The sequence below is a fragment of the Thermobia domestica genome, chromosome 9 (genome assembly GCF_964235325.1).
Source record: "Thermobia domestica chromosome 9, izTheDome1.hap1.1, whole genome shotgun sequence".
Classification (NCBI taxonomy): Eukaryota; Metazoa; Arthropoda; class Insecta; order Zygentoma; family Lepismatidae; genus Thermobia; species Thermobia domestica.
Window position 1 is genome coordinate 23,240,146 of NC_137462.1, and position 24,691 is coordinate 23,264,836.

Genomic DNA, 24,691 nt, shown 5'->3' on the forward strand with positions numbered 1-24,691 from the left:
GAAAGACTCTTGGCAAATTTATCCTTTAAGGAAGATTTTGCATGATTTTTAATCAAAACTTGATCTCCAATTTCAAGATTTATTTCCTTTCTATTTTTCTCAAATAATATTCTACGTTTCTCCCAACTTTTTCTCATGTTCTCCATAGCTTTCATCCAAACCTCTTTCTGATTTCCCCCATCAATGTTTGAATCTGATATTTTCCATCTAGCTTCTAATGGACTAAGCAGAGGACGACCTAAAAATATTTCTGAAGGAACAGCCTTCATACCTTCATGTTCACACAAATTCATACTGAACTGTAATTCTTCCAAAAAATAACTCCATCTGTCTTGACATTCAGCGAAATATGATTTCATACTCACTTTCAAAGTTTTCACATAACGTTCAGCAATATTCGCCTCCGGGTGATACGGGCTCAATTTAATATGTTTCATCCCCAAACTGAAGCAGAATCTTTCAAATATTTCCGATGTAAAGACAGAAGCGTTATCAGTTGAAATAGTTTCAATAAATCCATATTTAATGAACAACGAATAAAGGCGATCACAAATTAATTTTGAATTTAATTTTCTTAACTTTTCAAGCATAACAAAACGCGAACAATTATCAACTACAATTAATATAAATGAAAACCCATTAGACTTAGGTAGGGGCCCTATAAGATCTATCATCCAATTAGCATTTACCCTTGTTTCAACTACTGAACCCAAGCGTCCCATTTTTGCTACATTAGAAGGTTTAGATTTTTGACAAGTCTCACAAGATTTAACATAGTTTTTTACATCATCTACTACCTGGTCCCAAGTAAACCTTTTCAGGATTTTCCTTAACGTTCTCTGCATCCCAGAATGTCCCCCCGTTAATTTTTCTTGGTGAAAATATTCTAAAATATATGACTTTAAGACAGAAGGAACAACAATCTTCATAGGTACTCTTGCAGCTCGAGTTCTTTTTAACAAAAAACCATTATGGAAATCATAACCTTCAACAGGATTACCTTCTTCAAAACTTGCTATTATATGCTGTAATTGCGGATCCTTACGTTGATAGTTTTGAAGTGGTTCCTTAAGGTATGGCAAATTCCAAATATTTATACAAGAGATATATTTACTCAGAAGATGCAGTCCAACTATCTCCTTTTGCATTTCAAAATTATAAGGGTCATACACCCTTGAAAGAACGTCAGCTACAAGGTTCTCCTTGGTTCCAATGTGATGAATCTTAAAGGAAAATTGAGACAATTGTTCAACCATTGAGCCATATTTTAGGAGTCTCTTAGGATTATTAGTTATCCAAGATAACGCCCTATTATCCGTATAAATATCGAATTCTCGAAAAAGATAATGTTTGAAACGTAGAATAGTTTTAACTAAACTTATAAATTCTAGTTCATAAATCGACCTATGTCGGTCAGCTTCCGAAAGCCTTTTAGAAAAAAACCCAACAGGTTTTAATTCATTATTTTCAGTATATTGTGAAATTACCCCTCCAATTCCACGAGTTGAAGAATCTATATGAATAACAAACCTTTTATTTAAATCTGGACTTTTTAGGACAACATTTTCTGTAAACAATCTTTTTAATTCGTCAAAAGCATCTTGCTGTAACTTACCCCAAACAAAAGGTTTCTTTACAGATCTAAGTTCTGAAATAGGAGCAATAATATCTTGAAAACCAGATATAAGTCGAGCATAAAATTGTATTAACCCACATATTTTTTGAACTCCTTTTCTAGTTTTAGGAGGTGGTAATTTTTTTATTGCATCAATCCTACTCTGATCCATTTGAATTTCATTTCCATCAACAATGAACCCTAAATACATTAATTTCTTTTTAAAGAAAAAAGATTTAGGTGGAGAGATAGTAAGACCAACTTTTCGCAAACGCTCAAGAACTAACCTTATCATTTTCATATGTTCTTCTTTTGTTTCGTGGGCAAGCAAGACGTCATCAAAGTAAGAGTAAACGCCCTTGTCCTGTAAATCCCCCAAAACATCTCTCATACATTTGGCCAAAACACTCGAACCAATTTTTATTCCAGCCGGTAATTTACAATATTGAAAAGATCCAAAAGGAGTAACTATTGTAGTGAGGTCTGTACTGTCCTCATCTACCTCAATTTGAAAATATGCCTTAGATAAATCTATTTTACTAAAGAATTTGCACCCTGTAACATTTCCTAAACATTCCTCCATGTTAGGAATAGGATATAAGTAATCTGCCAAGATATTATTAAGTTTTATGTAGTTAGCAACTAAACGAAAAGACCCATCTCTATTCTTAACAATAAAGCAAGTACTACCATAATTTGAATGGTCTACTTCTTTTAGAACACCCTGTTCAACCAACTCTTTAATAACCTTAACAAAATTTTCACGCTTATCACGAGGTACTGGAAAAGGATTCTCTTTTATAAATTTGTTTTCCCTCAAATATAATTTACATTTATAACCTTTAAGACACCCAATTCTTTTACTAATAATATCAGCATATTCAGATTTTATTTCATTTATGAAATCTCTAACATCAGTTTCAATCCAATCGGTCTCATCCGAATACTCGTCTTCTTTCTTTACAGACTCTTGCTTTAATTCAATAGGAGTTTCCGACGATGTTGGTAATTCTCCACGTAACTGCCCAGTAAGTCTATTAAAACGAAGTTCAAACTCTTCCTGAAAACTATCTGTCCACTCACTCTGATGATTATGTCCACCACTCGAAGTAACATATGCCATCGATGAATCATTCACAGTTTGCGAAGAGACACTACGCTTATTTTCAATTCCATCTACCAAAACCTTTGATCCAGATGATGTTGCACCATGATAATGCACCTCCTCACTACTATCACCAACTCCCAATTTAAATGAATTCTCAGGTCTATTCAAATTTTCAAATACAGGAGAGGTAGTCCCACAAAGCTTCTCCGGTAAAATACTCTTAATTTGAGTATTTAAACCAGAAGGACAAGATCTTCCACGCAGATATACGCACACCAAGTTTGACGGATGCACCACCTTATCTTTCGATGTTACAGTCTCTCGAACCTCTGGATCATCTATCCAACACAAACTAGCGGATCTCCCAGTATCTTTGTAAATTAATTTTTCATCGCAGAAATCAATTATGGCATTAACCACAGTTAAATACGGCACCCCTAATAGAATGTCACATGGTAAACTTTCCACCACAATGAATGACACAGTATTTCTCATCCCTGCTATTTCGACTTGAAGAGTAATCACAAGGTTACTAATAAGTTGTTTCCCATTTGCCAAGTCCACTTTAACTGGTTCACATTGCTGACTTACAACTCCCCTATTACTAAGATTCTTGTCCAAAAACTCTTTACTGGACAAATTTAATGATGATCCTGAATCTACACAAAGGGCTACACGAAGACCATTTACTTTGCCAAAAACAAATGATGCGGATTTTCCTTGAATATTGGCCGGCACCACTCTTCTATTTGACCGTTTATTGAAATCTGAGTCAGAGGTTTTATAACTATTATAATTATAACCTTGGTTTGAATTTCCATTATCGAAATTTAATTTTTTACCATCATTCCTAAACTGTTGTTTCGAAGGACAAAAGTTACCAATTTTTTGAAAATTTCTACCTTCATTAAACTTATTCCCTTTGTTTCCACCATAATTTCCATTCATCGAAGAGTTTCTAAAATAATTTCCCTGATTTGAGCTTGACTTCCTAACATCAGGTCGAAACTCGAACCCGGTACCACCTTGAGTTGACATAGTCAACATATTACTACCTTTATTTCCAGAAAAAATCTGTTTCTCATTTCTTGATTTAGAATTAAATTTCAAAAATTCTAATTTAGAACGTTTATACAGATTATATGTTTCAACTCGTTGTTCTAATTCATGTAATGTTCTAGGCCAATTATTACCAAAACATTTAAATCGGTAACTAGGATGTATACCATGTAGGATTATAGAAACGATATCAAACTCAGTTGAACCAACTCCCAAAACTTTAGCTGAATGAGAAATACTATTAATAAATACCATAACATCTTCATTTAATCTCATACACCTGTATACTCTTTCCGAAATAAGCTTTGACCTAGCATTCATAGACACAAATCTGTAAAAGATTTTATTTCTAACATCATTCCATCCCAACTGAAGCCGAATACATGACCTAATTTCTTCCAACAGAAGACCTCTAGTTTTAGTTGTAATTGCAAATAATATTAATCTCAAGGGAAATTCATAATTTTCTATTAACTCGTTTAAAGTTACCAAAAGCTCAAACACAAGGACACTATCTGAACCATCAATGTTTTTTAAATGACCAATCCTTTCGTTTAAATTCTGGGTAATTTTGTCAAAAATAAATTTATCTATTAATTTATTCGGTACACCAAATCCACCAGTTACCTCGAAATTCTGAACAGGGTTCTGAATATTTGAAGCATAACCTGCGTTTGACTTAAAGGGCTGATTAATTTTAGTTTCGGCCTGGCCATATTTAGAATCACATCTTACTTTCGACAAATTTTGATTTAATGTTGTTTGAACATGGCTACTATTAGTTGCTAAACTTTGTCCACCATTTTGAAACCTTCCTATAGTTGGGATTTTAAATTCAACTTCTTTAACTACTGTTTCATGATCCTTAAGAGCACTAGAAAGGGACAAGTTAGTACCTATACCGGACGATCTAAAAGGAATTTTTAAGTTACAGGCATTTCCTTGATCATACTTCACAAAAGGATTACCTTTCATTGGAGACATTAAAGTTTCGGATTTCACCCTCCGTAATTCATGATTACTAGTTAAATTCCTATTTGTATTGAGTTGACTTGATCCTTTATGCCTATAAGCACTCATTAAACTAACTCTATTAGGATCAGAGTAAGGCACATGACTTGACACCCCGAGACCGCCACTACACCTCGAAACAGCATTACCTACTTCTGAATTATTTCTAACAGTTAAGTAACTTTGCTGTAACTCATTCGAATCAGAATCAGAATCATAACTAGGAATAGTATTATATAAATAAGCCGTCTCATTTAATCTAGCTGAGCTAAAAGGCATTCCAGAAGAACTAGACGCACTATCTGAAGTAATTAAAGGTTCGACTTCCCCCGTCCTATCAACAGTGTAGAAGGTTTCAGGTTCTAAACTCATATTGCTGCGCGAAAAAGACGAATACTCAGCCATTTAAAAAAAAATGTTTTTTTTTTAAAGGAAATCAGGGAAGGGATTACAATGCAAAAATTTATAAATATGCAACCAGAATACAATAGTACTAACTTCTAACTACTCTCTACTTCTAACTACTCTCTCACACATACAAACACACAGTTCATAAATATCAAAATTAACTATAAATAATGTCTAACAATCAAGATTATCAAACAATTTATAATCAATTTTATTATTTTATTATTAACACAAAATATAATATTGCTGCTGCTCCACACCAGACTCCAACATGTAGACGTCACGCCTGAGAGACCATTTAACCAGCCTTACTCGATTTTTTTTTTTTTTTTTTTTTTTTTTTTACGGAAACCCAGTTACTAAATCTAAGGGCAGGAATAAAGATACAGACCAAATTTCTCGTACTTCAATGGGATATAAACGAAGTTCTATTCCAACAGTCATTTAATTTTTTTTTCTATATTCTCTGAACAAGGCAATAGCATATACTGCATAGATGGTTAATCTAAACAACATTCAAAGCCGCAAATTTAATAGAACCTTAAAACTTAATGCCAATCGCAATTACCAAACGATACAATCAATTTAATAAGTATTCCAACTACTAAATATCCAAACAGTACTCCGACCTATTCAATAATTCTTAATTTGCTGATCAATTTCTTATAAATGTATTTAACCTGAGCACTATACACTTGAAAACCGTAGTTCTAATCAGAACTAACATTTACTTTAAATTACTCAAACTTGCAAAATAGATATCTACTGCTATGACACTCTGTATATTATTCATTCAAATTCTGTTGGCGGTTGATAAGGGAAAGTAACACCTATTATTGTCGCATACATGAGGAATTCACCGGTTCTGTTAAATATAATGCGCAAACGCGTTTTGTAAAATAACTGAACTTATTTTTCCTCGCAACTAAAGAGCATAAAGGTTTTATTGCCAACTGTCTTATATGCAAAGCATATTGCAAGACCTAAACGCAAAAAGTGCAATTCATCCTGGAAAAGAAAAACACAAGAAAATATCCAATAGCTTCCACACATCACATTCACTTATGTGCACTGCACAATTTAACCTTATCTAATAAAAAGAGTAATTTCTTGCAATAATCAAAAGAGCCTTTAAATTTCAAACAATTTATTATAATTTATCAAAGTTATTATTTGCAGGAGGAGAGAAAACTTCTTGTAAGGTGAATTATCTTTCAGAAACAAAAAACTTAATGTAGTAATATATCAAATTGCAAATGGTAAAGTTCCACTGTTATCGTGCTTGAAATTCCAAAAATATCAACTTTAACAATCTTTAGTTCGGAATTCATTCACTCAGTTTTTAATTTTTAAGATACTTTATCGTTTAATTTATAATCTCTCTCATTCAACATTCAGTGCAGTGTACATCCAAACTAATATCTACTAAAATTTTATAAAAATCAATACTTACCAAAACTCAGCAGTTACGTACTTACTTCCGTGTTATAGAAGAAATGGATTACCAAATTTGACTCAACTCACATACAACTCTTTCACACAATTATTTATGTATATCTTTTAAATCAGAAGTTTCAAAGCAATTAATTAATTTTAAGGAACTATTGTGCACGACTCATTTTAATTAAGTCAAATGAACCGGATTTAATTTGCATATGGATTTTAAGTAAATTTTATGTTTCACAACCAGTTTATAATTTCTAACCCAAACAACAAAACCTAATTTTAATTTCCCCCTGTATTTGAAGAAATTACTTCTTGTATTTTCTAACCGTTTTTAACTACAATCAATTACTCCCTTCTTTACTATTTTTACCGTTTTTTGAAGTTTTTAGTTCTATATTTAATCTGGTTTTAATCAAAAGACGTATTAGTTTTAAGGAATAATAATTCACTTTTTTAAAAATCTTAAACAGCTTTGAAAAATTTTTACGCACAAAATTGCAAAAAGAGAATGAAAACAACTAAGTTTAACAAGAAAATACTCGTTCTTCAACGTGAGTCGAATAACATTACCTACGTCTTTATCTTTCTATTATCCTTATCAATTTTACCTAATAGTTTATAACGACAAATTTAAGCACCTGATTTTTAAATCTCGAATATTTAAATTGAATTAAATTCACTAAACAAGTTTCATTCTAGGTCAAAAATCATCTTTTTAAATCGGTCTTGTCAATTTAATCCCTTTGTTTAACCTAAATGAAGAAAGCCATTTAAAGAATTTTTTGTTAAAAAGAAGTAATTTCAACGGATTCAGTTTCAAGCTAATTTTGATTTTTAGTTACGTGTTACAAATTTATGCACTCCATTTTTCTTCTTTCCGTTTTAACTTAACACTCACACACACACCATGACGGAAGCCAAAATCACACTTCGTGTAACGAAAAACACGTAACAGAAGACCCATCTGCTCTTATCCGATGTTACTTTCCCTTATGAACAAACAACAGGTACGGCACTCGAAAGCCGCGGGGAAGAGAAGGCGTGGTCAAGCACACCAAGCAGTAAGACTACTACTGCTGCCATCTCTTATTGAATAAGCAAAACATTACCACTTGCAATAAGATTCACAAACTTTTTTTTTAATTTCCACTTTTTAATGTGACTACACGTCACAGCCCTAACACACCACTACCAACAGCCTCGCTTTAGTGTCGCCATCTGACTGTGTCCAACCCAGACCTTCCAACTAGGCGTTTCTGTTAATTTGATAATCATCTGTACTTTGGTCTAAAAGAATGGTCGATAACTTTAGTCACAATATTCATATGGTTGAACTCGTATTAAATTGGCAGAAATAGATTTTAAAATATCATAAGATAAGTCAAATACGAATTGCAAAGCTTTAACTGTCCAAAAATTTTGTTCTTATCTTCTTTTGTTAATACAAAAAGTTCGCCCCTGCTTCCATTTAACACAGTTCAAACACTAAGATGTATTATTAAGTTGTTAATTAACTACTTAACAGCACATTTTCATTATAAGTGAAAAGAAAAAAAAATGTTATAATCCTGAAAGATTGTTTTTAACTAATGTTTGCACCAATTAACTTTTAAATATTTTCTTTTCATTTCATGTTGCATTTCGTAAATTTTCAAGAAAGAAAGAAAGAAAAAAAAAGAACTTAATGGCTGTAGACACATGCATCATACGTTACCTTCCTGATCACACTGACGTATTAGCTAGACCTGTTAGGTTAGCACATTCCTGAATAGAGAAGCAAAAAGCAGGGGTAACTAACTGCTGTTTGACGTGTACACGTGAGAAGTTTCTCAATCTCCAGTCCACGTACCCCTTACACAACCTTTAACATAAGATTTTATTTCTTTCTCTTTCTTTCTTTAGATTTTTGTTACTATCTAAAACACATAGAGTGCCTATTACTCGCTTTCGTCCAGTAACCTTTTACATTCAGAAACAGAATATGTTGTTTGGTCTATTTGTGATTAATCTATTATCAAACAATAATCAATATCAGTTAAGCCAGTGGTGAACTACAAACTGAATATCCTGATTTTATAGCACAATCTTACATCTTAGTACATAACATATGAAATATCTTCTTTTCAGACTTGTCCATTCAATCTATATTGTTTCACAGAGTATATGTCCTCTCACTCTCTCAACTGCCATAACGATATGTACCACTTTAAAAGCACTGTATACCACGCTCATATGACCAGTCTCATTCCCAAGAATATTTAACATTTTATTATTTACTCACCGTGTCACGTCACAACGCGCTAGAGTCGTGTTACCACGTAGGAGAGGCCTCAGTAGACCCATTGCGGAACTCATGATAAATCTTAGAATTTCATGACAGCGTAGATGTAGATTCTTAACCCAGTTTAATAATAAAGTAGATATCTAATTCATAAACCACTGTAATGCAGAGATTAGGAAATTTCTGTGTACCTAAGTATTTCTTTAAATTATTTTGCGTTGTGCCAATTCATGTGTAGTTAAAACAAATAAAGAAAAAGAAGCAATATAAATCATAATTACTGGTACTTATGATGATTATCTAGAGAAATGTTTAAATGATTTTTAGATAAATCATTGAATATATCAATATATCTGCCTAGTGACGTAAGTTTTATTTTTTTCGTTCCAAGGTGAATGGTTAAGGGTAAGGGGAAAAAACAAGGAATGTCCATGTGTGTGCTTTATCGGGTGCTTTGTCCTATCTGTTGGTGACTCTTGGTACTATTTGACTGTATATGCCATACATGCATAGATGTAAAAATGTCTATGTAAAAAGGGCAATAATTTTACTAACCTATTCAGTTTGTACGCAGTTTCCAATATTAAAACGCCGCTTTCTCGAAAATGCAATTTTGTGACATTCCTTCTTTTTTCCCCTTACCCTTCAATTATGGTTTGACAAGCTCAACTTGTGTTTAGTGCTTAAGTGTATTTTTTTTAAATAAATGATTCTCAGTTGGAGTTCCACAAAAATACGTTAAATATATTTTTTTTAACACCTATAAGTTCCACGTGCTCATTCGTAAGAAGGAGTAGCTGATAGAAATGAAATTAGGACAGGCATTAGAAAGTAAGGGTAAACAGGCTTTAAAATGTATCATGTTTATCAATGTATACACTACTGCAGTCTTTGAGATATCACTCCAATTTCTTTGTATCTCATTTTTGTTAACAAGCATTTTTATGATTGGCGTACATTAAAACCAAATATCCACATGAATGTATGTCCCTCCAAGAAAATCTTCGTGTTTGCGTATCACAATTACTGTCAAGAATAAAATAATTATACGAGGGGCAATCAAAAACTTCCCAGAATTTTGTTATAGCTCTTTATTACCATAATACAAGTATACATTCACTTAATCTTCTTCAAAGTAGGCACCTTCGGAACATACACATTTGCTTCTCCGCTCCTGCGATTGCTTTAAACACCGACGATAGTTCTCTTTTGGTATCTTCCGAAGTTCAGCCGTAGTGTTGGTTTTGATCTCTTCTGTGGTGTGAAAACGGGTAAATTTAAGGCCCATTTTTCGCTTTGGGAAGAACCAAACATCCAATGATACCAGGGCTCATAGCGAGTCACTTTTTTTTTTAACTAAAAGTCACTTTTTTTTTAAGTTGGTCACTAAAAGTTACTTTTTTTTCAAATTTGTCACTAAAAGTTACTTTTTTGGGAAGTAATGTGTCTTTTTCGTGTGATTTATGTTTTGCATTGGCAGTTTTCTAAGAAAAATATAAAAATAAATGGAAAAAGGCAGAAACTTGTTACTCATTACTCTTCTGAAAGCTTCAGTACTTGCTGCCACATGTGACACAGCCAGCTTTATTCTTACTTCAGCTTTTATTCTTTCTAAAGCACAGTGGATGGTTGGTGAATGCTTAAGATCTCAAGGTGGTGTTGAGATCCCTTCTGTGTCTATTCTTTCTTCTATCATAATAGTCTTTTAGTTTTCTCTCGTAATAGTTAACGCTCTGCTCAACGTTGTGTGTGTGTGTGTGTGTGTTTGTGTGGTTCATGTTCGTCTTGAGTTATGCTTCTTGTATGTTCTTCTTAAGAGTAGGTGACGAATTTGAATATTTCATGGCTTTGAGAACTCTCAATGCTAAGTTAAATATAATGTCTGAGTTGAAGAAATTCGGAAATAGGCCAGAACTGGTTCCACTTACTCAGAAACTTTTTACTTCTGCTAAGTCTGCTTATCGTAACTACAAAGCATACTTAGAAAACCTAAGAAAGGAGGAAGCTCAAAAAGAAGAAGTAAAGAAGAAAAGATGAAACAAAACAACAGAGAGGTGATGGAGAAATTGACAAAGGAAAAAAGGGGCATGATGAGAATTTGGTCACTTTTTCGTGTGCTTTTGGTCACTTTTCAACTATTTACAAGAGACCAGACCACTATGAGCCCTGTGATACTGTATTGTTTTTAAGGCTATCAAAATCTCTGAATTACATTTTCCCCAATTTGCACATGAAGTTGATGTTTGTGCGGTTGCTCTAACTGCGACATTGTGACATCTGGTCGCCACATATTCCTCCGTTCAGCTACATTACTCGTACACAACCTGTTATGACATGTTATGACTTGTATGCTGTATATAATCAAATTCGTAATTAGACAACTTAAGGACTATATGTACAAGTTTCATTGTAATTGCATCACAAATGCCAAAACTACAAGAACATCCCGAGAAATTTTTGATTTCTCCTCGTATTTCCAGAATCACACAACCCACACATTGAGCTATGAGTGTCAGTCGAATTATGTGCATGTATTTCCATAGTATTATGGTTTCTTAATTGAGAGTGGGTCGTAAGAAATTGCTTTGTAGAAATATTTTTTTAGCATAAATCTGTTTTAGTATCTGAAACGTTCTGTAAAATTTGCAAATATCGTTTCTGTTAGCGTATGGTCACAGTGGATCCGACTTTCGCCGATTTTTTAGTCTGACATACTCTGACGACATCGGTGAAATAAACAAATGCATTGAGAGAAGGAGAGAAGTGTACGTGGTCAGACTGGCGCCGGCATGGTCTGGCGACTACGTCTGACTTCTACCGACCACCGATCAGAAACAAATTATTTTGTTTTTGTCGTCAGACTACACCAGACTAGCGGGTGGTTTACAACTCATTGCAGGTATTGAGACTCTCATTTACATGTTACAGCAAGCCGTTCTTTTGCTGATATACATTTTCAAAAATTATTTTGCTTCTCAATGCATCCTCGGATCTTCTGTAAGATGTGCCAAAATGAATCCTGTTCCATTCTGAAGTACTCAAAAAACTTCTATGGCTGCTCCACCAACTTTGGAAATAGCGTGTGAAACTCGCCATATTTCTCTCTTTCTTGAAAAATAGTATTTACATATTCGCTCGTATCTTCCTCTAAAAGTAATATTTTTAACACAGGATTTTCTAATAGCATCAATTCCTCGTCCATATTGTATCCCACAAGAAGCCAGACTGACGACGGATCGGTTGCAGTGTGACCAAGCAGTCGGCCGTAATCGCCAGAGTGAAATATGGGATGCACTGTGACCGTAGGCTTACTTTCCGCCATCTATAATGTAATATGAAAATTGATTGAAAGGATTAGAGGGAATTTGGCGTATGCTTTAGCATCGAGGCTGATGAGACGTGGGCCTACAGCTTAATGTGGGATCCGAACCACATAAACTCCGACCAGGAATCACACTCTACAACATAGCATCGAATGGGAAAATCTGATCTAGATTATCCTCCAAACTGCATTGTCCGCGGTGTAGTTCATCATATTTTCAGTTCTCGCTGATGAATGAAATTGTAGCCTGCTGTAGATAATCATAATATTTGTATTCTTTACTGTAGTGCTTATGAAATGCTTGGACTTGCCAATAACACTGTAACTGTGGAAACTCTAAGCAGCGTAATGCCAGATAAGTTTGCTGCTCTGGCGCAGTTCAAGAAAGTGTGTGAACGACTGCAGATTGAATCGTTGTATGAGGAAGCAATCTCTGAACAGATGGAAGAGGTGAAGGAGATAAGAAAAGAGGAAGCTTTGGTCATACCAGAAGACATGGATTACACACAGTAAGTTCTCATTTCATAGCTCCAAGCTTTTGCTGTGTCATGTGAAAGATGGTACTTAGTATTGGCGAATTTTTAATTTTTCCTTAACACATGATAGAAGCAATATAAATAGGTAGGACAGATTACCTAAAACACAATCATCCGATGTGTCTCATTATTCGAGACAAATTGTAACTATTTGTTGTTAAACACATTGAATATATACTTATATAAGTTATAATGCTAAAAAACTCTTTGTTGCTACTAGAGATGCAAAAAAGTCGGCTTTTTTTGAATCGATGTTTTTTTTTTCAATAAAAAGCCGGCTTTTTTGGAAAAAAAAACGAGAATTTTGCAAATTTTGGCTTTTTTCATTTTCATGATTTTTCTATCTAAATAGCTTTCTTATAGTATATTCTATAGTTAGATAAGAATTCCATGACCTAAATGCCATATTTAGCTCTGTAATTCACCATCAAGATGAATGGAGTACATGTTTTACGAATTAAAGCTAACATGAAGAATGTAGTATTTGAGGGCAATTTTACAGGCTATTTAACTTTATTTTAACTTTTGAGTTATATACATTTTTTTCTTCTATAGATCATTTTAGTTTGTCATCCGTGTTTCATTTCTAAGAGCTTCTAGCGTACTCTAGCTTCTAGCACAAAAGTTAAACTTAGTTTTTCTATATATCCGTCAAAGCATACGTTTTTCAATATGTTCGTCAAACCGTACTTCCACATTTCTGTTATACTGTAGTTGTGCAGTGATTTAGCAATAATTTTCCGGATACAACCTTGAATACCAATTTATACAAATAATCAGTAGCGGATTTAGAAAAGTACTTTGGGAGGGGTTTCTCTGATTGTTTCGTTTTCTAAAAAGTCCTAATTTTATTTGGGAGGTGCTTGAAGCTTATGAGTACAGGCATAACTAATATTTCGTTTCGTTTATATGTTTAGCAATAATCTTCCGGATACAACCTTGAAAATCATTTTATACTGAGAATCAGTGGCGAATTTAGAAAAGTATTTTGGGAGGGGTTTTCTTGCTACTAATGTTTAGTTTTTATAAACATTCGTGATTTTTATTTGACGGGAGCTTAAAGTTTATGAGTAAAGGCATAACTAATAGATATATCGTTCGTTTTAGACATTCCGCAACTTTGGGGAACAGGCTTCAGTCCGGAAGACCGACCCCCTAACCTTCACAAAACCGTCACTGCTGGTAATTAGTAATGATAACGATTTAAAAACAATAAGAAAGGAAGTCGGCCAACTCCTACACTCCTAGTCGGCCAGTACATGCACTATTTCTACATTCACAGATGGAATGAAGGAAAGCTTTGTCAAAATGGTCGAATGCTGGGTTGAATCCCGGACTTCCCGACAGAAGCGCAAAAGCCAACCACTCAGTCATGTTTGTTGTGCAGTTGTATTTAGCTTAACTTAAATATATTCCGTAGCCCTTTTTTTTTGGGGGGGAGGGGGAGTTCTGTAATATGTTGAATCCCTCTTGTTAAAAATTGAGGACCGGGTAAACCGTGGTGGTGGTCAAGGGCGTCCATGTTGTGGTTTCCAAGGGGGGGACAAGTATAAGCGACGTTTCAAAAATAGTTTCAAATTTTGCTGTAACTAATGTAAAAATTCTATTGGATTTTCGATATTCTGAAGTACATTTTCCTCTAGGGGGACGAGCGCCCCCCTTGCCCCCCTGATGGGTGCCTTTGATGGTGGTTATAAAAAACTTAACTGTAGAATTTCAAGAATATACAGAACCAAAAGTTCCAGATGTGCAGCCTTTAATTGTATCATATAAATCTAAGTATTTCTCTTGTGTTTTATTTTAATTTTATATTGTTTCAAAAAGAGGGTATGGAATATTTTGAAGTAAAAATACTACATACAATTTTGCTAGTTATTTGTATATTTTTTTAAAAGAAGTTTTTACTTCTAGGGTTGGCTCGTTTACACCAGCTGTTTTTTTTTTTTTATAACTGGTTTAAACCTAAAATAAAATAAAATAAAATAAAATAAAAAGAACAAAAATGCGAATCGTGTGAACTTCATGGTGACGTTTCCACATGTTAAACCATCTGCATTAGTCTTATTTCCTTTTCACCTTTTAATCAAGGTGTCCCATGTTCAATTCTCGGTCGAACCACAACCCTACTTTCATGTGTAAACCAAGTAGCGGTTCGGATGTCACTTTAAGCGAAAGTCTTCTCCTTGATAACCTCGGTATTACGTAAGGATGTTAAGCCTGAACATACGAAACTAAACCAAATTATATATTTCTGCATGCTTGTTGTTTTATAAAGAAGCCAAGGTTGCTTAAATATATTGATTGAAATTGGTAAAATTTATCGATTGCCTACGTAGCTTCCAACATCAGCTTGGATTGGACTTTCAATGATATCTACATACTAAATTTGTAATTTAATACCTCAATTTAGCGTACTGATTATAATACGTTGACCTTTAAATTTTACATGGAAAGCAATAACAGGATTTTCCCGTTATTGTTTTACATTTAAAATAATGACGGGATTTTCCCGATGGTTAGGGCGGGAGTTTCTCAATTTAAGAAATTTGCTGACCGAACTTCTTTAAGCTTATGGGACCTCTTCCAGCATAACCCCGTTGTTGCATAATAACACCAAGGCGAAACAAACTTATTTCTGTGAATATGTAATATAAATACATAAAGCAAAATATCTAAATTAAAAAACCTGGTTTAAACCCCAAAAAAGCCTGGTTTAAACTGCCCCCAAAAAACAGGTGTTTGGCATTTTCACAAACAACCATGGTTCTTGCCAACTCTGCTTCCTTTTGTATATAGGAGGTTATTTTTTTATTATTACTATATACATTGGTTAATCCTTTGGAATTCATAATGTAAAAATGTTGAAGTAAAATTGTTTAAAACATCTTTTCGAAATTCATGGTTTATTTTCGAGTTTTTATATTATAATCGTCATCAACCACTAATTAAATGACTTTTTGTGTTATAGAGAAGCGAAACAAAGTCTGCTTTGTCAATTTAACGCAGAAGTTTGAAAAAAGTCCAAAATTTTCCCAGCAAAAAAGCGAAGCAGAAAAAACCTAGTTTTTTTTTTTTTTTTCAAAAAAAGCCAGTTTTTTTCCGAGCCCTTGCATCTCTAGTTGCTACACAGAGAGAAACAATGATTACTTACTAAGGTGCAATTACATATAGAAGTCTTAGTTTAAGCATAGTACTTAAAGTTGTTGAAAATGATACATTATACTTCACTAACTCCATCTAGTCATGTGAGGATTTCCTTTTGATTACTCGTATCAGACGAAAGTGCAAAATTACACAAGTATAAAAGGAATAACAAACTGTGGAAATTTCCGTAATCCAGGGAAATTTCGTAGGTAAATTTAACAAAGAAGAAAAAGGTATTTTTTTCGATAAAACGTGAAAAGCTAGGGAAATTCTTGCACTGACAGATTAACCAGTGTAAATCCTTAATTTTTTTTTGTTCTTCAGAAATAAAGCAATAGAGTAAAAATAGACACAGAGAAAGTGAGTGAGTGAGAGCGAGTGAGTGTGTGTGTGTGTGTGTGTGTTTGTGTTTGTGTTTGTGTCTGTCTTGTTTGTTTTTCAAAATATCATAATTAGCATCTTTTGTTTCTGGCTAGGTGCATTTCTCTCTTTTTTTTTTTTTTTTAAATGAGGGAAATGTAAAAACAACAAAAGCAAAAAACAAATGTGGTTGGCTTTTCCTTTATTATAGCTAAATTAATCTTATCGCATAACTTTTGTCATAGGGATTTGACACTCAAGGAACTAGGGAAAATTTGATAAGATAACTTTGTGTAAAACTAGGGAAATTTTCTGAAGAAAACCTATGAATAGAGCAATAGAGACTAGGTAAAAGTATTATCGCCGTTGGTATACGTGTGAGCGCCACGCTCACATTCAGGACATACTGTTTTTTAACAATGCTTGAACTTCAACTGGCCAGGTTGCGCCACCACAATAGCTACATCCCTTGACTGTAGAAAGTACAAAAGACAGCTGGAAATAATTTCACAATGCTGCTGTTAGTAATATATGAAAAATAAACGAGTTTTCTCGCAAGTGAGCGCCGCGCTCACACGTATACCAATCCAGAGTTAACGGGCAATTTTGATGAGGCTATAAATCAGCATCTAGTTCAGTTTTTCGCTGATAAAGACAGGTCTTTGTATGAACGAAGAATGAAGCTCACTGATTGATGACAAATGGCTATCGAACAAAATGGGAAATATATCATTTATTGATTTTTGTTCGTTATATAAATAAGTGACCTTTGAAACACAGGAAAAATATATCTTGTCTTTACGACAATCCAATAGAAAAACATTAAAACATTGTTTGATTTTATTACAATTACTTAGAATGTACAGGGTGGCCCAAAGTAAGGTATCAGTACCGTACTGATCAGCTCATTGCATTTCTTATTGTTATCCATCAGGTAGACTTAGTTTCTTTATTATTTGTTTTTAATGTGTTTTTACTTGTATCTTAAACTCGGAAGAGCCGAAGCAAATAAACCGATAAACTAGAATGTTATACTTGATAAATGCAGGGGTGTATACCTGCTTTTGCGCCACCCTGTATAATCAACATAGTGGTAAAACTGGGAGTTGACAAAGTCAGTGTAATGAGAAAAAATGATATCTGGTTGACTTACTGACCGGAAATAAAAGAAAAAAGCGTGGTTTTTATCGCAGTTGTGAGACATTTTTTCTTCAAAAAGGACAAAATTCTCTTGCTATGAAGTAATTGGAATCGTCTACAGATAACACCTTTTTTAAATGAAAGAGAAATTAACCTTTTAAGCTGTGATAATTTGAAAAATATTTCTCAGAAAATGTAAAGTTACTTGAACGTTTATAAATGTATATGCATGGTTTATTGCATCATTATGTTCGAGTTGAGTTAACTCAAAATCAACTCAACTCAACTCGAACATGTTTTCTGTGCTCTTAAATGTTTTCGATCTGTTTTCTTTCAGACATCATTTGAACCTGTCTATGGAAGAAAGAGAGAAACTGATGGCTGTTAGACCGCAAACTGTAAGTAGAGAATGTTAGAGTGACATATGAAATGATTAATATTGCACGAACTGATTGTGAGACTGAAAAAGTAAATACCCTATTGGCAAGTTTTTCAACTGTATTCCGTACAGACTGGTAACACGTGAAAATAAATTTTGAAAGGACCACTTATTCAGGTTAAAAATAATGTTAAGGTGATAGGTTAGGGAAGGTCCTGTACACGTTACCAGAAGCTGTATGATTGATTAACATAATACAGGGCTATAGTGCTGCCAAAATGTCTTGAGCCGTGGTAAAAATGCGAATTAAAGCTCACACGCACACGTTGAGCCAATAAGGGTTTAGCTATTGCTAAGCGAGAGAGCCTTAGCGAAAGGGAGTAGAATTCCTTCAGCCGATAGCAGCGCCTGGAACGGAAGACTAGGTGTCAAGTCAATGTGGTGTATCTATAGCATAAATGATTCATTCATTTTGAAAAGGTTATATTTTCAAAAGTATTATAATAAAAGCCCAATTTTTGAAATATAAATTGAATTTAATGTGATTTTCCGTTTAACGTTCCTTTCAGCAGCGAGGGTGTGTGAGACGTGGACTCTTAGTAACTACTAACAGCGTAACGTGGGATCCGAACTACATGAGCTTGCGCCGGGAATCGAACCTGAGCCTGCCACGCCAAAGGCACGTACACTAACCACTTAGCCACGAGGAAGCTCTTGAAATTTAAATAAATCCTCTGGACATAAGGATATCATTACCATGAGGCTGAGGCTACAAAGGATTTGGCATAAAAAGTATCGTTTGATTTCTGTATTGCTTAGTTTATATATAAGTTGTTGTATTAAATTATTTCCGAATTTTCTAGGTATTTATTAACAATGTCTGATTACACACTTGGCTGATGACACCTTTCTTTTGTGACGGAAAATTAATGAATATTGATATTAATTTGTTTCACAGTATATTTTATATGCTTATTTATTTATTTATTTATTTATTTATTTATTTATTTATGAGGGTTGTTCAAATCAATCCGGGACTTTCAGGGTCAGCTGCTCCACTCGCTGAATGTTCTCAGGAATGACTACCGTGGGCTGTGATCCACCACGACCGGGATCGTCAGTAATAGAGATACGGCCATGTTTGAAGCGCTTACGCCATTCAAATGTCTTACTGCGACTGAGTGTCTCATCACTGTACCGAACCTGAAGTCTTCTGTAAATTTCAGCAAGTTTTATGCCCTCGTTCACTAAAAACTTATTTACAACACGATGTTCCACGTAGACGTTCACAGTGTTGTCCGCCATCTTGAATAACGGTCTATCCAGAAGCGCGAGAAATGAGCGCTGTCTACCAGTAACAGGACACAGGTGCCAGTTTCTACTGCATACAAAACCTCCAGCCTAGGCGTCCATTTAAACCTGGAAAGAAAAAAGTCCCGGATTAAGTTGAACGACCCTCGTATTGAATGAACCCCCAGACAACATGCAAGGCCAATTTACAGTGCAGTCAGTAACATTCAACAAACGAAAATTGTAAAGGGAATGGAAGAAACTCGGTCAGAATCTACATTTAAAGGTACCATCCCGGTTTTCACCAGATAGAAGTGGCCTTTAGCGTGGGATACCTGGGTTCGATGACCGGTGGGATCTCCTACGGTTAAGATTCCACGTTAAGTTATAGATCCATGTCTCATATAGCTATTGAAAGGGACGCTAAATTCAAATTAAACCAAACCAAACCAAAACCTGATGGAATTGAGGGAAAACCTAGAAAAAATTCCGGAATGTCCCGCCACTAGTTTGGAATCAAGGTTTCCCGACACTAACTACTAGCTTCACTTGGTAAACAATGTACAATTTAGAAAATTCTCATTAATCTTTAAGTAAATCCTTGACACCTTGTAAATACTGTATATATATTTCAATGTTGTGTTAAACAAACTTAAGCTTCGTGGTACGGAGTCAGGGTGGTAAGCGTACGTACATCAGTCATTTCTAGTTGGCCGTTGTATGGTGTTACAGGACGTCTTTCTGTTTCAAATACAAAGACTTAAGCATGAGGGACTTCCATCATCATTTGTCTCCTGTAGGTCAAACAAATACGCTACATATAAAACCTAACAGTGGCAGTATTTTGTGTTATGCTATAAGCATTTTAACGGTTGCAATTTTGTCTGATTTCCGAGACAATAATAAATTAAAAGAAGACAAGAAAATGTATTGCATGAAATGTACCAGCATATTCTGAACCGAACTTTGGAAGCCTTTCGTTGTTACTGAAAGCGATGAAATTACTTGATCCATTTATAGGCATCTGGAAAACCAGTGAGAGGCTGGTGCAGTTGTTGGTTAGAGTGGCATTGTACGAGTGATAAACCTAAAACACTATTGAATCTGCTATCGAATTTTTGTTTGCTTATTACCACTGAATCGAGCTTTCCCCGTCATAGGTATCTAAACTCGCAATCCCGACGTTCGCAAGCTCGGCAGTCGTGCTCAACCGAACTCGGGTTTAATAATTATGAGCCCGAGCCTCAATGATATAAATGAGTGCGAGCCCGAGCCCCAATGAAATAAATGAGCGCGAGCCCGATTGAGTGCGAGCCCAATTGAGAGAAATGAGTCCGAGCTCGAGTGAGCGCGAGCTCAGTTCAGAAAAGTGAGCGCAAGCCCGAGTAAGCTCAGTGCAAAACAGTCATCTATGTTCCCCGCTGGTTTAGTGGCGAGTGAGCGCCCCTTGTGTGCACGAGGTTCCAGGTTCGATTTCCGGTGAGAAAGCCTTGGAATTTAAACACATTACGGTGGTTCATATTCCACGTTAAATTGCAGGTCTACGTCTCACATAGACTTGGTGATGAAAAGGGACACTAAACCGTAACCAGCAATCCTATATCAACGAAGTACCACTTGCATTGTCTGTTGCGGACACTTCAGTCTTAACTGAGTATGGAAGGAGCAGAGCTATGGCATCACAGAATATAGAATTGAAGATACCTAACGTAGAGTATTCTTCTGACATGGCGAGAAATGGAGGTATGGCTTAAGTATTAAACTTTGTTTCTTCAGTAACAAAACTGTTTAAAAGTGACAATTTGTGAACTTTGTACAGGGTGAGCCACGAATAAGTTAGCTCGGCACTACTTTACAACGTTTGTATAGATTTATTATTCGGCTCCCCGGCAAATTGTTTCATATTTATTGTTTACACATGTATTATTCTTGTAATCAATCAGTTAGGAGTGTGTTTTTTTTTAAGCTGAAAAGTTAGGTTTCACATCACATGATGTAGTCCCTATCTGCAATTCGCAACAGAAAGATGATGTTTGTACTACAACGAACATTGATTGTGGAAACTCATGTGCGAAGCGAATCCATTAAGGAAACGCAAGCAGTCCAGGAACAAAACCACCAACTGTATTCAGAATATGGCATGGAAATGAGTGAAACAAGCCCTGTTACTAACCTCAAAAAGTCGAGGCTTCCAGCAATTTGCACGTCCTAAAACATTCGTAAAATTGGCGGATGCTGCGACTTGTCCAAAAAATGCATGAAATAAACGGGGACCACTTCCAGTAACTCTTATGTCAAATGAGTATACTACCAAATCTTTATTATGAAAATACTGTGGTTTCAAGTTTAGGCTACTTTTCCGTAGCCTGCACAATATTTTATAGTTACATGTTTAGACATAGTATTTATCTAATCAATTCATACAGCAATAATTGCGTCTCTTGATAAGTATCTTTTCTCTTCCAGATAGCTGCAGCTAGTCGAATACCTGGGATAACGCCAGTTGCTGTATTACGACTTTTACGTTATGTGAAACAGTATGAAGCTGAGAGAAATCGATTGTCTGTAAGATGATTTTACAGAACAGATACACAATGATCGTAGAGGGTCTCCAGAAATGGATGGATGGTGTCGTGGTAGTTGGTTTTTCCCTCGGTAGAGTGCTGAATGGCACCTACTGTTGCCCTTGTCTCTACGTGAAGTAAAAAGAAAAATAAATAAATAATAAAACCTGGAAGAAATGTCAGACTTCCCATCCAAACTAAATCAAATTCGCGGTTTTCAAGGTCAAAAATTTTAAAATTTCACGGTCGGAAAGTATATAAAAATAAACTTTACTGACTGCACAATTACAATAAAAAATACCCGGTGCATGACAAAAGCGTTCACGGGAGCCAAGGCGCGGCGTGGCGATCGGTAAGTTACAGTGGAATAATTAAACTTGCCCTGGTTCAACCTTATGCGGTCAAATGTACAGTCCGCAGCGAAAAACCTGCAACATGAGCATGTTAGTTTATTGTGAAACTACACCTAACAGCGCAGGGAATCAACTTAACGTCTAAGTGGCACGAATCACGCCAGGGAGAAACCTCAGTGTCCTCCCCTGCACACTTATTTTGGAGCAAAAGACTTCGTCGTTTCACAATAAACTTACATGCTTATGTTGCAGGTTTTTTTGCTGGGGACTATATATACAAGGGGCGGGAAAACCGTAAAATATTAAAATTTCTTTCGACTTTTATTTTCGTCTGATAAATATTTTTTATTAAATCCACTGCCTACTAAAGAGTTTTACGGTTGAATGTAGTCCTGTATCAGATTAGCTCAATGGTTAGCGTTTTGAGCTTTGGTGCGAGAGACCCAGTTTGGTCACTGGTGGATTAGATTCCGTAATACATTGTATAACACCACGTGTCGTCATAGCCTCAATGATGACAAAGGATCATAATTTTTCAGAACATATCTAGGTAATGGACCGGAATTCCCAATTATTCCTCTTCCACTTATTAGAGGTTTCTTGTTCTGCAGAAAACTAATAACGCATTTCGCATCTTTTCGTTTAAGTTACGACTACATTTACACCGTTTTGTTTCCGCTAATTTATATTAACTACTAGGGATTTCAGTCAATTCCTGCTGTGTATAGTTTAAGATTCGTTATCTTCTCTAAAAGACATGTAGCCAGCGTTGATATTCTTCCGTATCAAATCAAGATGAAATAATATTTATATTGTTCCAGTTTGAAAGCTATGCGCGCAGCTCAATTAATTTGTGATTTTTACATTTCTGACTGCCTCCACTTTGGCCGTTCAGCATCGCAGCACTTCTTTAAAATGATTTTAATTTAGAAAATACAAAGGATCGCTAAGTGTGCTTTGTGGTCTACAAATATCGTGTAAGTGGGTTTTCTTTGTGTTGTACCGTTTCTTCCAACTTTCTTCATTCCACCATTTAGTTCATTATGGTCTCCCTGAACCTCGGAGCATAATCGGGGACATTAAACTAAAAATAAATAAATAAAATAAAGAGTAGCTTGCCTTTTAAGTATTTTATGGGTACTAATTTTAATTCTCAGATCTGCTACTGATGTTTTTATTAATTTATGTAGATATATCTCTATTATATTCTGCAGGTTAAAAGATATTTCTGGAGACCTACAGAGTATAGAAACTTAAAGCTGTGTGCATGAAAGACAAGTGTGCTTGTCTCTTCGATATTCCTTTGAAATGAAGGAAACATCTCTTGACCCAGGGGCATTATATCTGATCTTGAAATAGATCTAAGCTTGCAAATACAGAGATTGTTTTCAATCTATAGTGACGATTCAGAGATGTACTTACCTCAGGAACTTCCATTACGCCAGCACTTGAGGATGCTTTATTGTGGAGTCGCATTCTGGCTACCGTACAGCATTGAAGTTTTCGTTGGAGGAAAGCACGAATATTTATTACATCTGTTACGGATAAATTGAGATCGATACGAGCGGTGATGACATTTACTTCGCGCTAGGTAGCACTACTATCGCTAGTAAAATTCGTCATTATCAGTCGGAAACCTCTGTAAATGGAAAAAAAAAAAAAAAAAAGTCGAAATGTTTTTAAAAGACTAGCAAGATATTGTCAGGCTCGTATTTATATATTGTTCGTCCCCTGTGCTCTAAATAATTTGCCGCTCCCGCACGAAATCCCCCACCTCGAAAACGACCAATATTAGAGTTGAATTCACAGTTTTTGGGGTCGCTGAGATGAATAGTGACAGTTTTAATCCAATTTCACTTCAAGGTCATACTGCACTCCCCAGGGAGGGGGGCGATATTTTAAAAGTAATCGAAAACGAAAGGTATTAGTGTTGAATTCATAATTTTCGATGTCGCTGAGTTTAACAGTATCAGTTTTCATGATGTTCAAGTTCACCCTCATCCCTTGGGGTGAGGATGGGAGAGGTTGATTTTTTAAAGATAATCAGATAAGCTAGCTAATTAATAACTACTGTAATTAAAGCAAATTGAACACATTTACATATTTCTCGCGCTTACGTGGGACTCTGCGGGTTGCTAGTTTTAAATATTACTTTTTGTGAATCTTTTAAAAAAATCCAAAATTTTGCCGCCCTTTGATTGAGCACAGGTTAGCACTTATCTAAATACGGCCCTGGATATTGTAGATAATAGTAAAAATTGTTACAAGATTAAATAATATTATATTTTGATGCTATGAGCTTAAATAAAGTGTTGAATTAATATGTCTCATGGTTTTCTTGTTACCTTTGGCTGTGTACATTTCATAAAGCTGTGTAAGTATGATAAAAAAATATACTTGTGTTTTAAACAATAAGATAGGGTTTAAATTTCTTCTTTTCTTTTTTCCTTTGGGACCTCAATGGAGATACAGCACAAGAGAATACCACTTGATGTAGAATGTTAAATATTTCTTCAGGTTCTTATTCAGCAGTACCTAGACTACAATACTTGTTCGGGCATTTATGGGCATTGTTGTTGTACAAATTTTGGATAAGATTAATACACTACTAAACAAATAATAGTGTCACGTGTATACCACGTGAATGAGTTTGGTTTGTGTGGCGTGATATCTTC

At 35.0% G+C, this 24,691-nt stretch overlaps 1 protein-coding gene across 2 annotated transcripts in view; it reads left to right on the top strand.

Moving 5' to 3' along the window:
* LOC145694462 (5-taurinomethyluridine-[tRNA] synthase subunit MTO1, mitochondrial) overlaps positions 1 to 24,339 on the top strand; it is a 78,942-nt gene extending 54,603 nt beyond the window's left edge. For both annotated transcript variants that reach the window (XM_081770744.1, XM_081770745.1), the window contains exons 12-14: positions 12,538 to 12,759; positions 17,768 to 17,828; positions 21,566 to 24,339. In XM_081770744.1, coding sequence (XP_081626870.1) covers positions 12,538 to 12,759; positions 17,768 to 17,828; positions 21,566 to 21,673 — 391 coding nt within the window. In that variant the 3' untranslated portion in view covers positions 21,674 to 24,339. The remainder of the gene's footprint in view (positions 1 to 12,537; positions 12,760 to 17,767; positions 17,829 to 21,565) is intronic.
* Positions 24,340 to 24,691: the final 352 nt, after the last annotated feature.